This window comes from Arvicola amphibius, chromosome 11 (genome assembly GCF_903992535.2).
Source record: "Arvicola amphibius chromosome 11, mArvAmp1.2, whole genome shotgun sequence".
In the NCBI taxonomy this organism is placed as follows: Eukaryota; Metazoa; Chordata; class Mammalia; order Rodentia; family Cricetidae; genus Arvicola; species Arvicola amphibius.
The window spans coordinates 69,063,120-69,077,434 of NC_052057.2; the positions used below are offsets into that span (position 1 = coordinate 69,063,120).

At 46.9% G+C, this 14,315-nt stretch overlaps 1 protein-coding gene across 1 annotated transcript in view; it reads left to right on the forward strand.

The window, feature by feature from the left end:
- The first annotated feature begins 523 nt into the window (after positions 1 to 523).
- The window catches only part of Sbspon (somatomedin B and thrombospondin type 1 domain containing), a 29,725-nt gene continuing 15,933 nt past the window's right edge, over positions 524 to 14,315 (forward strand). Inside the window, exon 1 of the mRNA XM_038346909.1 lies at positions 524 to 740. Within this exon, the coding sequence (XP_038202837.1) occupies positions 527 to 740 (214 nt within the window). The 5' untranslated portion in view covers positions 524 to 526. The remainder of the gene's footprint in view (positions 741 to 14,315) is intronic.

Consider the following 14,315-nt stretch of genomic DNA (forward strand, 5'->3'; position numbering starts at 1 on the left):
AGTAGCATTTTCCTGGGGGAGAAAATCCACTGTAAAATGCTGGCTCCTGTGTGCCCGGCTGAGCCTGGGAGAGTTGGAGAAGCAGTGGTTTGGGAAAAGCCTCCCGACGGCTTTCAACAGCGAGCTGGGGCGCCCGGGTGCAGCGGAGCTCCGTTTATCCGACGGCTTTCGGGCGAAAACACTCACTGACTTCCGCGCCCCGAAAACGTTGGGAGACCGAGTTTGGAGGCAGGAAAAGGGGCCGACGGGGCGGGCTGCGCGAGCGAGCACCTGCTTGGCGGCTCTCCGGACGGTCCGGGACGGGCTGGGCGCGGCGGGCAGGCGGCCGGGAGGAGAGGCTCGTCCCACCTGGGCTCGAGCGCCACCCGCCCAGAGCCCGCTGGGCGTGCAGCCAGGGCGGCCGAGGGGCGGCGCGGAAGGGCGGAGGGCCGGGGGCGGGGGCGGGGGCTGCCGCTGTCGCGGTGAGTGGAGCGCGGCTCTGAGATTCTGGCTGGGTCGGGTCGCAGGTGTCACCGCAGCTCTGGCCATGAGGACCCTGTGGATGGTGCTGTGCGCGTTGGCCCGACTGTGGCCTGGGGCCCTGGCTGGCTGCGCAGAGGCCGGGCGCTGCTGCCCTGGCCGGGACCCAGCCTGCTTCGCCCGCGGCTGGAGGCTGGACAGGGTCTATGGAACGTGCTTCTGCGACCAAGCCTGCCGTCTCACCGGGGACTGCTGCTTCGACTACGACCGGGCGTGTCCAGGTGGGTGGCTGGGCCCGGGGTGGGGCCGCCAACCGTGCAACCCCAGACGTCGGGGAGAGGGCAGGGCGGTGGGCCACTTAGAAGCCGGGAGTCTTTTGGTTGCTTCTAGTCCAGTCCGGTTTTAGCCTCCCAATCCCAGCTCGATCCCTAGGTTTCCCAGTCCTCTTCATTAACATCTCCGAAGCACCTTTCTTGGACGTTTGTGGACCGCCTCTGGGCTGCATAGTCCCCTGGGGCCTAGAAGGAAGGCGCTGACAGCATCAGGGGTGTGTCTCTGGGCCAGTCTTCCCTACAGTTATTCTGTCAAGTTCATATATCACGTTGGGGATGGAAAACCGTGATGTGGGCAGGAAGGTGTGACTAGTCCACTTTGGGCTAAGCTTGCCCTTGGGGGTGAGGTGGAGCACAAAGTTGGTCTGCGGCTGTGTTTCGCGGTGGGCTCCAACACGGACCACAGTTGCTTCCTGTGAGGAGGTTTTCCGTGCTCTCCAGAACTATCCTTAGGCCCCTACCGTGTTTTCATCCGGACCGGAGGCCTTTCCTCATTTAAATTTCCCTTAGCATCTCGATTCTTTATTCGTTTGCAGGGTTCAGTCAATAACGCTGCTTTAATTGAATTTTAAGGTAAAGGAAGACATGGGGAGCATAATCCTGAAAACCAAACTGAAAGCAACTGTGCTTGCTGCTAATAATGTCAGTCCAAAGCCGCACATTGGATAGGGTTGGAACTCAGTCCCCTCTCAGGTCCTTCCTCAGCATCACCTGGGGAGAGGACCCACAGGGTCCAGCAGGGACAAGGCCGCTCTTGACTCTTCGCTCAGAGCCTGTAAGCCCCTAGGCAGGCCCGTCACCTAGGCCTGATACTGGAAGAGCAACCCGAAAAACTGGACGATTTACCGACTGGCTAAGAACTAATTACTTACCTGTGAATAGGGATGCTCTTTTTCATTTTCCCCCCTGTTCCAGGACCTCTTGCCTCAGACTAAAGGAAGCTGAAAAGGTCAATTACTCAGGAAATGTAGTGACTCTGAGTCATGTGTCCCCACCCCTGACAGCACCCTAAACTGTGCTTCTCAGCTACTTGAATACCTCAGGAACACCTCCTAACCAGGATTTGGTTCTGAAACCACTCTTCCATTATGGAATTCCTGCAGCCTAGGAATGTGTTACCTCACATTAATTATGCAGTTCCTGTAGCCTAGGTTTTGGGGAAGCACAAAGATGGACCAACAGTGAAGGTGCACTCTCTGCTCCCTAAGAAGTCACTAGGAAGTCACCCAGAAGCACACAAGCAGGCGCAGGCAGCAGTAGAGCGAGTGCCCCCTTCTCTTCAGGGACCCTTTCCACCACAACCAGGGTCGCCCGGCACCGTGATTTGCTTCTTTTTCCTCTGTGTCGTTTCGTACGGCGCCGGGTTCACCGTCCCTTTCACGCTCTGTGCGCTAGCCCTTTCGTGTATTCACTTTTGCCCTTCATGGCTCTCTTTAATTGGAATAAATCTCCATAACATTCCCGCAATGGATCTGATCGCTGTGAGGGCCACGGCGTGGCTGGTGGGCAGGCAGGGTGCACAGCACTAGCAGGATGAAGGAAGCCATGAGTCATGTTCTGAAGAAGCACAGCAGCAGAGTGGTGTGAGAGGCTCCTCACATTGTTTGGACCTGCATACGAGGGATGCTTATTGTCTCCGGGATTTTCCATTTAATACTTTCTGAGATCCTAGACAGTGAAACTAGGTGAGGGGAGGGGACTGTGTCTAAAACAGGTAATCTGGAAGAAACACTAGAAGACATGTAGGAAGCCTCATGTCTCTGTTCAGCTGCCTGCCGCCTGCCAGGCCCTGAAACTAACAGAGTAAACATGGCAGATTGTGGGACACAGCTGGATATAGAGGTCAGGCTCTCTAGAGGGATGGGGAGTAGAGGGGAGGATAGTGAGAGGAACTTCTTTCTTTGCTTGGAACTTGCTATGCAAACGAGGCTGGCCTCCAATTCCCAGAGATTTGCCTGCCTCTGCCTACAGAGTGCTGGGTTAAAGGTGTGTGCCACCATACCAGGCTGCGATTGGTTGCTAGGAGACGTGGCAGCACCAGGCTGAAGCCCACACCCCCCCATCCCATCTTAATCTGACCACAAAAAAATGAAATACCCTTGTTTTGGCCTGGGATGTAGAAATAGTAAAATCAATGATTTAGGACTGGTTATTTATTGGATAAACTCAGGAGAGTAAGTGAATTTATCATCTTGTGAAGAACTGTAAAGCGAGTCATAGAAATTGCATGCCTGGTAGAGGAACTAAAGCCAGAACAGGGAGTGTGGTAGAATTTAAAAGCCTATCTGCAAGTCTTGAATGCACTTTCCCAGGTCTGCAGAGTGCTTGTAGGCTAAAGAGGAGCTGACTTGACACCAGTAAGGCCACTCGCTGGTGCATGCTCTAGTCTGAAGTTTCCTGTGAAGAGAAGAAGGAAATAGAGGCCACTGGAACCTGGCCACTTGGTGAGACCGAGCCTGCTTCTGCATTTCAGCTAAGGATAAGAGCCAAGGGCAGGGTGGAGCTGAGAAACACAGCCTTCTCAGCCCTGGGCAAGCAGGCTGACTCTAGGTCAGGGCAGCTGTGGGCCTGCCTCCACTGGCCGGAGTGAAAACTGCATCTAGAACCGCGTGTCAGCGCGATTCTTTGGCAGAATGCCTCTATTCTTACGGAATTTTCCCACCAAATAGTTATTATTTGTTTATGATTGTCTCCAATCTGAAATAACCATAATGCCACGATTTTGTCCTTAGACTTGAGGAATGCCAGGTTTAACCTTTACCCTGTCTACTGCTCTTATGGTTTTGGAGAATGTCTGCCAGTCTCTTGGGGCTCCGAGTATCTCATGTGTAAAAGGAAAATGTCAAGACCAAAACAGGGGACTGTCAAGTGGTTGCTAGAAGGTGATACCTAGAAAGCCCAGAACTTGGTACCTGGCAGGCCCTTAGGGAGCAACTGTTCCGTCATCAGCCCTTGGCCACGGTGGGCACTGCTGCGTATTTCAATTAATTAAACATTTACACAATAACTTCAGGAGCCATAGTCTAGTTATTATTAAGTCACAAGTGTCCACACAGACATGGTGGCAAACACTTAAACCCCAGCACTCAGGAGGCTGAAACAGGAGGGCCAGAAGCCCAAGGCCTGCTGGATCTATGGAGTAAATTGGAGACCCACGGGAGTAAATTAGTTCAAAATCACATTCTTGGGGTGTGACTTGATGGCAGAGCCCTTGCCCAATGTGAGCAGGTCTTGAGTCTGACCACAGCCTGACCACCAGCAATTCATTTTTCTCTTTTGCAAAAATCTACCCAGACCCTGGGGAGACAAGGCACCCCAAATAAAGTAGATGTGTTAATGTTTATCTTACATACATCTGCTTACGATCAGAGAAATTTTGAAGGCTGAAATTCATACAGCTCAAGGATGCTGGGGCAAGTATGGCTGCCCTGTGTTACCGTTTTACAAATGCCAAAGCTGAGGAATGCAAGGGCTCCCATCACCCACATTCACACAAATGAGGGTAGAGCGGAGGCTGGAAACACAGGGCTTTCTGACCTTAGGTTACAACTTGCACCTTTGCAGTGACCACATACACATTTGAATCCTGCAAGTTCCCGTAGTCTCGAGTCCCAGGTTGCTCAGCACTCAGAAGCATCTAACCTTTCATAGACTCCTTGCCCAAGGTTTCCCGGATCCTTGCTTTGAAGCCCTTTGATCTGACAGTATGTCTGACGTCATAAAATGTGTAACCATGTCTGTATGAGTCAGCACGCTGAGTTCTCCATCCTAGCAACACATTTGGGGAAAGTGTCGCAAAGAGATGGGATACTGGTATTTCGTTATCTAAGTTGAAAGGTTTTGTTTTTCAAAGTTGAAAGGTTTCTTTTTCCTCTTAGGTTGCAATAAAATTTTAACCCCGGAGATCTTTAGATAAAAGAGATATCTTTATTGGACAGATAAAATAAAATAAAAATATTATTTCACCTATAGAGTAATTTAAGTTGCCAAAGAAATTTATGCTGAAATGAATTATTTCAAAAGATAGCATTTTGGTGATGGCATGGGTTTAACACCAATAATATATCATAAGTCTCCTACAAAGAAAAAGTAAGTAGAAAACAAAACAGTTTTATGCTGGGTGGTGGTAGTACATACCTTTGATCCCAACACTTGGGAGGCAGAGGCAGGCAGATCTCTAGGTAGAGGCCAGCCTGTTCTACAGAGTAAGTTCCAGGACAGACAGGGCTGTCCAAGAAACCTTGCCTCCCCCAAAACAAACCACCACTAACAAACACAAAAAAATAAAACCACCACCACCAAGAAAACAATCTCCATTGGGTGTATGTAAAATAGCAGGAGAAGGGACAGATCCAGCTCTAAGTCACTCTGCCCAGAATGACTTAGTAGAAGTCTTGCTTGCCCAGTGCCTCTCCCAAGTCACTAACTCAGGTTCCTATGGACTTCGTGCTAAAACCACAGAAACAGTGGGCTGTATTGGATCCTTAACAGCAACCAGGGAAAAGGTAGAACTATGCTTAGCAGTTATTGACTCACAGGACGGGGCAAAGCTGAGTAGTCCCTGTGTCTTTTTCTGGATCTCCAGGTAGTCCAGGGAACTGCCCCAAATCCAAGGGAAAAGAAGGGGACTTTGAGCTTATGACCAGGAGCTCACAGCCAACCAAAAAGAAGGATGGCTCAGATCCTGAAACGGAGAAAGCTGAAGCTTCTTGACAAGAGCCAGCAAGCACAGCCTGAGGGGCAGCCTGAGGGGCAGCCTGAGGGGCAACCTGGAGCTAGCAGTGGTGGCCTAGAGTCAAGGAGGGGGATGTAGGTAACACTCAGGTGATATTTAGCTTGGGTCAGCAACCCTCCCCCCACACACAAACACATTCCTAACCCTGGGTCAGCACATCACACACACTCCTAACCCTGGGTAAGCACCCCGCACACACTCCTACCCCTGGGTCAGCACCCCCCCCACAAACACACTCCTACCCCTGGGTCAGCACCTCACACACACTCCTACCCCTGGGTCAGCACCCCCGACACTCCGACCCCCCAGCTACTCTCTCACACGATATCACGACCACTGAAAGTTATGCTCCATTTTTGTCTCATTTAAGTGAGGAAGAAAATATAGAAAGGTTAGGTAACTGTCTGAAGGGTCTCCACTCACAAGTGATGGAGCAGGATTTGAACCCATGAAGTCTGGATCCAGAGCTCACAGTTTCTAAAGATTCTGTTGTGCTGTCTCTAAAAAGTAGGGATGTATAGGAAGCCGAGTACTTAACAGGGTAAGACCCAGACACTGGAGAGTGAGTGAGTCTTCTGGCAGCTGACTCTGCTCTTGGGGGGCTCCAGGTCCTGGCCTTTGTTATTCCTCTACACTCACCTGCCCCAATTAAGGTGCTTAGGCTGAACCCCCCCCCCCAACCCACCCATGCTAAGGACAGGCTTTACTACTCAGTCCCACTTTCTTCGTAGACACCTGATCCAACTTAATGTCTCAAGCACATGTGTGTGGTTACCATACCTGGGTGTTATCCATGGCTTCAGAAAGTACTGTTATTGGAACATACCCATATTTTCTTTTAAAAATGTTTCCTGACAGGCATGGTGTGCAAACCTTTAGTCCCAGCACTGGGAGGCGGAGGCAGGCTGATCTCAGTGAGTGTGAGGCCTGTCTGTTCTACATAGGAAGCGCCAGGCCAGCTATAGATACCTAGTGAGAGCTGCTGTCTGTCTCTGCCCTCCTGTGCGCGCGAGCACACACACACACACACACACACACACACACACACACAAACAGAGAGAGAGAGAGACAGAGACAGAGAGACAGAGACAGAACAGAAAAGAAAGGCTGCTTTTCTTTCTTCCTGGACTAAAGGCTCTAATCTGTGGAGAGGAATTTGGAAAGTACAGAAATAGAAACAAAGGGGGCTGCAGCTGTAGCTTGGTGGCAGAGCCCTTGCCTAGTATGTATGAGGCTCTGGGTTTGTTCCCCAGCATTGCAGAAAAAGCGAGGGAATCAGAAATGCATACAGGAGTCGGGCGGTAGAGGCGCACGCCTTTAATCCCAGCACTCAGGAGGCAGAGGCAGGCAGATCTCTGAGTTCAAGGCCAGCCTGGTCTACAAGAGCTAGTTCCAGGACAGGCTCTAGAAACTACAGGGAAACCCTGTCTCGAAAAACAACAACAACAAAAGAAATGCATACAGGAGCACAGTTCTCCTGGAAATGCTTCCCAGGAGAAGGCATCCTTGACTTTCTGTTTGTGTTGTACCCCTTCCCCCCAGGTTTACATGATCTCTAAAATCCTGCTTGATTTATGAAGTAGCTTATTCCATTGTTTCCCTACCATTTTATAAACTAGTCTACCTGATGTCGCAGAAGATTATTTTTAAAACCTATTGAGGAAGATGACAGTTATTACGAGAGGAAAACAAAACAATAAAAACTGAGGTTTTTTTGTGGTACAAATAGTCCCTTGAGCAATGTGGTTTTATTTGAGTCTCAGAAAGGGCTTTGACAAGACTGCCCAGAAAAGGATGTACATGCCTGGAAAGGAACAGGAAGATGACAGGCATGTAAAATAACATGAGATGTGCCTGCCTTTGGTGCGCTGGCTAAGGAGCCATTTTTGTAGACTGTCAGGAAGCAATAGCTACTGCCGTGACGTGCACAAAGAATATTCTGTAGGGATGTTAGGATATCTGAACTTGGTGTGCAGGAGAAAGCACTTAGACTTTGGCTTTAAATGACAAAGAGCAAGCTGGCAGGGATGGGGGACAGAAGAGTCTTTGCCTCTGCATGCTGAACCCGGAAGAGATTGCTGCCTGAGGTAAGATCAAGACACTACAGCAGAGAAGACAAACCTCAATAGTGCAGATAAAATGAGGGACTCTTCCCTTGCTAGCAGATTAATTTATGACGTGGTGGTGACGTGTGCTCACTTGAGAGAGTATCATCAAGAAAAACAGATTTTTTTTTGAGATAGGTTGTCAAGTAGCCCATGATGGCACTGAATCACCATGTAGCTGAGGGTGCCCATGAACTTCTGACTGTCCTGCCTCCAACTCCCAGGTGCTAGAATTGCAGACATATACCACAAGCCATGACTGGAAAAAAATTATTTTTGAAGACATCGCATTCAAAGGAGGAGGGTTGCCATTTTAAGCCAGTTTGAGCTAGATGTTGAGTTTGAGGTCATCCTGACTGTACGTTGAGGTCTTGTCTCAAAACATAACCAACCAAACAACAATTTTTAAAAAAAAAAAAAAACTACTTTTGGGAACCTAGAGACCAAGCATGCTCATTTGGCATAACGCACAAAGCTGTGGTTGACTTAGAGAAAGACCATGATAGCCCAAGATGGGAGGTGTTTTCTCTGTAGAAAGAGAAACCCAGAATTGTGATACTCTATGGGACAAGTTCACAATGAGGAGGCAAGAGACAGAAATAGGAAGACCATGAGGGGCACAGGCAGGGAACGTTTTTTCCGTATATGCCAAAATCCTTGAGTGAGAAAAATTGGGATCAAATAAGATGAAATACCATTTCAAGGCACAGATGATAAAATTGAAGATGCTCTTTACTTCCGAGATGAGCTGTGTTGTTTATCTTCAGCACGGCGGCTGCACCTTAATCTATTGCTACCTCAGTCAGCAATTACTGACTGGCTGCTCTGGCAGTGGCTGGCCTCTCAGGCTGCAGCCTAGTGGGGATTCTGTCCCCATAGGCACTGGCTCTGTCACTGCCTCTAAAGGTAGCTCTGACTAAATTTCTCTCAGTCTATTTATAAATAAGACTGGAGACTCAAAGCCTGGAGTAAGAATCTGCTAGCTCAGAGAGGTTGAGTAGCAACTAGCTAACCTTCTCTCCTTGCTGGTGTCTCCCAAAAGCCACGCCCTGGTGCGGGAGAATTGTCTGTATTCTGTCAATCATGTTTTAAATAAACGCTGATTGGCCAGGCAGGAGGTAAAGGTGGGAAAAACAGACAGGAAGGAGAAATGATGTAATGAGAACAACAGAACTCTGGGAAGGAGGAAGTTGATTCACTCTATTCCTGCCCAGATCACCGAAGCAGCAGGATGTGATCTGCAACCACTGAAAAAAGTACTGAGCCACATGGCTAACATAGATCAGAAAAATGGGTTAATTAAGATATGAAAGTTGCCAGTGAGAGGTTAGAGCTAATGGGCCAATCAGCTTTATAACTTAAAAAGATCTCTGTGTTATTTCTTTGGAGCTTGCCAGCTGTGGGGTACCGGGTGGGACAGAAACCCCAACAAGCAGGCCTGGCCCCCCTTCATGTTACAATGCCCCTTCACTCTGCCGAGACAAAAAAGCTGCACCACTCAGCATGCCCCCCTACTGCTTCCGGTGCATCTCTCTGTGTCTTCCAGGTGCCCTCCGATGCTCTACAATTACCTTCTGACAGCTGGTTGCTAACTCAGCCTCCTGACCCAAGGTTAATTTTATTTAATTAACACAAATGCAAACTTGGGATTCACAGTATGATCAAATATTTCCCAATGGAGGCACTGGTAAGAGATGCAAATGGTTTAGAAAGGATTAAGGCTCCTGGCTGCCAGCAGGGACCAGATCTCCTGAACTTTAAGGCACGGAGAGAAAGGACTCTAAAGATGAACCCGTTTGACTGAGACTATAGGATGAGCAGTGCTCGGCTCTACTCAGTAAAGGAAGAAATTGAAAACAAAGTGAAAATGTGGGTAGGGGCCCTAGAGTCTGCACATGCTCACTGTGTTCAGGAACAAAAGAGGCAGTGCAGCAGAAGTTTGATGCCAAGGTGGTGTGTGTGTGTGTGTGTGTGTGTGTGTGTGTGCATGTGCGTGCATATGTGTATGTATGTATGTGTCTGCATGTGTGCGTGTGTGTGTATGTTCGTGTGTGTCTGCATGTGTGCATGCGTCTGTGTGCATGTGCATGTGTGCGTGTGTTGGGGAGTTTGGATTTTGTCTCATACAAATGAGGGTAGCATGGATAGAAACGTTCTTCATAGGCTTGAATATCTGAACCCTTGGTCACCCTGATGACGCTGGAAGAGGCTAGGAAGCTTTGGATGTGGAGCCTTGCTGGAGAGACTGTGTCACTGGGGACAGGCGTTGAGGGTTTATAGCTCCACCTAACTTCTGGCTTCTTCTCTTTGTTTACTGTGTGCAGTTAAGATTCCCTCTTTCAGCTTTTCAGCTGCTGCGCCAGAACCTTCCTGCCATGATAGACTCGCCGTCTCTGAAACCATAAGTCAAATAAACGTTTTCTTCCTTAACTTGTTTTTGATTGTATCAGTCTATCATAACCAAAACCAAACAACAATAACAACAAAACAAATCAACCAAAACCCCACAAACAAACAAACAAAACGAAAGAGAAGCCAGATGTGACAACCCACACCTTCAATCTCAGCACTTGGACAAATCTCTGAGCGTTTAAGAACAGCATGTTCTACAAAGCAAATTCAAGACCATTGGGACTGAATGGTGAGGCTGTCTCAAAACAACAATAACAACAACAAAAAAAAAACAAACAGTGCCACAATTTTTAAGGTTCTTGTACTTGGCTATGACTGCTTTCCCTATCAGAACATGTAAACATGTATCTTATGCTTGTTTACAGTGTAACTACTTTTCTCTTCTTGGTCATTCTGGGCTTGGAGGTAGGGATATCTGGGGCCAATTAACCAATAAGAAGAACTCCATCATTCCTAACTTTCTGGATGATTAATTACCCTCTTTCTCCAGTGGGGTGAGAGTCGGAAGTGTGCTAGGCTAACAGTAGAAACACAGATGTGTATTCTGTGTCTGTTCTCCTCGGCTCCCTTATGATGTTTAGTCGAATCACTTACCAAATCAAGGCCTTGCATGCAAGTCCACGCCCCATAGGTTGCTACTGAAGAAACCCAACCTGAATATTGGGTTGAGTTTAAACAAAGAAGAGAAAGACGTCACCGAATTTCCTGTACCCGTTAAATCTAGGCTTCCTTCCTCAAAAGGGAGTGGGATGATGTCATCAAAACCTAACGGTTAAGCAGCTGACCAGCATGGAGTCCAGGGCTATCATACACCAGCTTATGAGGTAACAAGCGACAGACCCCATTAGCAGCTGGAAAAAGCAGGTATGAAGAATGAAAAGATGGAATCTGAAGAAAAATATTTTAGCATGTTGTCTGTAAAGATAAAGTTTAGTGGGAAAGGGGCAGGGCTGCTAATAAAAGTTCAAAAGGAAGCACATGTCACACGGCTCTAATATATGGATGTAATAAATCTGTCAAAAGTTCCTGTACTCCTAACTCCTGGGACCAGTGATCTCTTGTGGTTCCAACTCAATCAAAAGTTCACAAGAGAATTACAGTGGAAGAGAAATAAACATCCTAGACTAATCCTCTAGCCCCAAATCTATGGAACACGTTTTTATTCCTATAATTATATTTCAACCCCTCTTCTACTTTGTCTTAGAATAAAACCATGGAGACATTGTCTTGGAACCTAGAACTTCTGTTTGTCTTTATGAGTCTTTTATTTTATTTATCTATTTATTTATTTTGAGATGATTACAATAAAATCTCCTCAGGTTATGGGTGAATTCCTGGGCTCCGGTTATTCTCCTAGCTCAGTACTTTAGTATCTGGGACTACAGGTATACCCTGACATGCAGGTGCTCAGCTCTTCATAGGGATGTGAAAGTCAGATTGGAAAAACATCAAATAACATTTTTTTTTGTCAAGGACAAATCTCAAGCAATAAGAACAACAGTTGACACAGGGATTCTGTGACTCTTGAAGACGACAGTCATGGGACCAAATCAACCAAAAAAAATGCTGGGCATGAGACAGAGTTTTCAAGAATTACTGAAAGGCTAAATTCTATCAGAAAATACTCTCCACTGTCAAACTCAAGGCCACATTACTAAATTCTAAGCTAAAGACATGGCCAACGTTTATGCTATAGTATTGTGTAAAATTTAAAATTGGAAATAAATTCATTTTAAAATCCAAATATTAAGTGCTATTCAAGGTCAACACATGGAAGGACCAAGAAGACACAGGGAAGGAAGTCCAGGGAGGAAATGGGGTAAAGAAAGAATGAAGGGTAGAGATGTCCTTCCCAACCAGTTCCCAGCCCGTGACTCTCTTCAGAATGACTGCTGAGGAGTTGCTTTCCCTGATTCCTTGATGACATGATATGGGCTGCTCTGTTCGACCACACTCGTCCCACTATATAGGTGGAAACCTCTGAAACAAGATTCACTCTCTAACCAGGATTTCACATTTGCCTGCTTCATCCTTCTAGTACGGAGAAGGTAGGTGTGTGCCACCACACCTGGCTAACCGCCAGTTCCAACAAGGGTGCTAAGGTAACGAGAGGGAGAAAGGATGGTCTCTAAAGTGGTGCCAGGAAAACTGGATACCCGAATGCAAATGAACAAAGACGAATGCTCATTTCCACAGACAAATCTTTAAAGCTAATAAAAGACCCAACGAATTATAAACTTATAGGAGAAACCATTGGGAAAATTCTTCATGATGTTAGAGTTGCATGTCAAAATACACCCCTGTGCTGAGCCCAAAGCACAGGCAACACCAGCAACAAAAATAGGTGAGCTAATCTTCACTGGATTACAAAAACTATTCTTTCTCTTTGCGTGAAAAGACACCATCAAGAAAGAAAAAGGCAGACTGCAGGGATGAAGAAAATACGTGATATTTATCAATTTGACAAGGAGTTAACTATTCATTCTACAACTTTAGGACAACAGAAAGCTAAAACCTCAATTCAAAAATGGGCAAAGGGCTTGAATACACAATTTTAAATGGTCCACAGATTGCTCAAGGTCTTAGTCACAATGATGAGGCCATCGATATATGATCTAGGGAGCTTCCTCCTTTAGATACATTTTCAAGTGGAGAGGGGTCATCAGAGATGAGCGGAGCAAGAAGTGACATGTTTCTGATTTCCCAAAGGGCCATGGTGGCTATGGGAGAGAAGACCAACATGGCTCATCTTGTGCCAGAAGGCGGTTGACATGTGGTACCAATGGGTTTTTACATAGTAAATGAAGTATGCTTTAAAATAGTATAAAGTTTTTTGACCTTTGGATTGTATGTACATTTTTCATACTAGGGATAAGATGTATGTCATTAAATATTTCCTCCCCAAACCATGACTTCTCAACTAGAACACCCTGGGAAACAAAGAAGTTTTCAGGTATGAACTATCAGAAGTTTTCAAAAGTCGGGGGATTATATGTAAAAAGCACTATGGACCTGAGTGTGGGGGCAATAAGGAAAGGGGGTTTACTTTGTGGAAAAGAAAGTTTTGGCCTCCATCTCAGGGACACATCTTTAATACCAGGATTTCAGAGGCTCAGGTGGGGGTCAGTGGTGGTACACTCCTTTAATCACAGCACTTGGGAGGCAGGGGCAGGCGGATCTCTGTGGGCTTGGAGGGCAGCTTTGTTTGCAGAATAAGTTCCAGGACAGCCAGGGCTGTGTAGAGAGACAGAAAAGAGGTCCAGGGAAAAGGTGTGCCCTAGCTGAGGAGTTGGAGACGGTCCACGAGTGCTGAAGCCGGATAAAACGACCATTCTATTTTTTGAGTTTTTGAAGGAACCGCCACACTGATTTCCATAGTGGCTCTGCCAGTTTACACGCTAGTGACGAGAGTGAATAGGGGTTGCCCCTCCCCCACATCCCTGCCCACGTTTGCCATCATTTGTTTCCTCGATAATAGCTATTCTTACTGGAGTATTTTCAATTTGCATTTCCCTGATGGGAAAGTCGAACACTCTAAAGAGTATTTATTAGTCATTTGTGCTTCTTGTTTTATAAAGCATTTTATTTATTTATTTAGCTCAAAATCCATAGCATTTATTTAAGGGGGCAGGAGGAGTTGTGTGTGCAAAGGTAAACAGAGGGACAGGAGATAGAAAAGCAGAAGAAAACTGGGTAATGCATAAAACAACAGGTTCCTGTTTCCTCTCTGCTGGCTCCTAGCAATGCGGACAGTGCGTAGACCATCTCTTAGGGCTTTTATTTGCTATCTTGGTGTTTTGTTTTCTAGGCACTGATCCTGTCAGATGTGTAGTGGCAAAGATCGTCTCCTGTTTTGTAGGCTTTCTCTTCACTGTGTTAACAGGTTTCTTTTGCAGTACAAAAGCCCTTAAAACCCGTGAGTTCTCACTTTGTCAGTTTTGGCCTTGTTTCCTGAAGTCCCCCTCGGAAAGTCCTTGTGTGCTCATGATTTTGGGCATATCCACTTCTTTATCGTGTAGCAGTTTCAGAGTTTCAGGGACAACACTGGGATATTTGATCCTCTTGGATTTGATTTTTATTTGGGATGAGAGATAAGGATCCGGTTTCATTCTTCTCTATGTAGACATCCAATTTCCCCAGAATCAGTTAAAGAGCAGAACGATAGCAATGCGGGCAGATTTTATATGACAGCCAGTGGGTGGGGATGTGAGCTGACACAGGCTGTCTCAGCTGATCTCTTCTCGGTGCCCTTGCCAGATGGAGTTGGGGGAA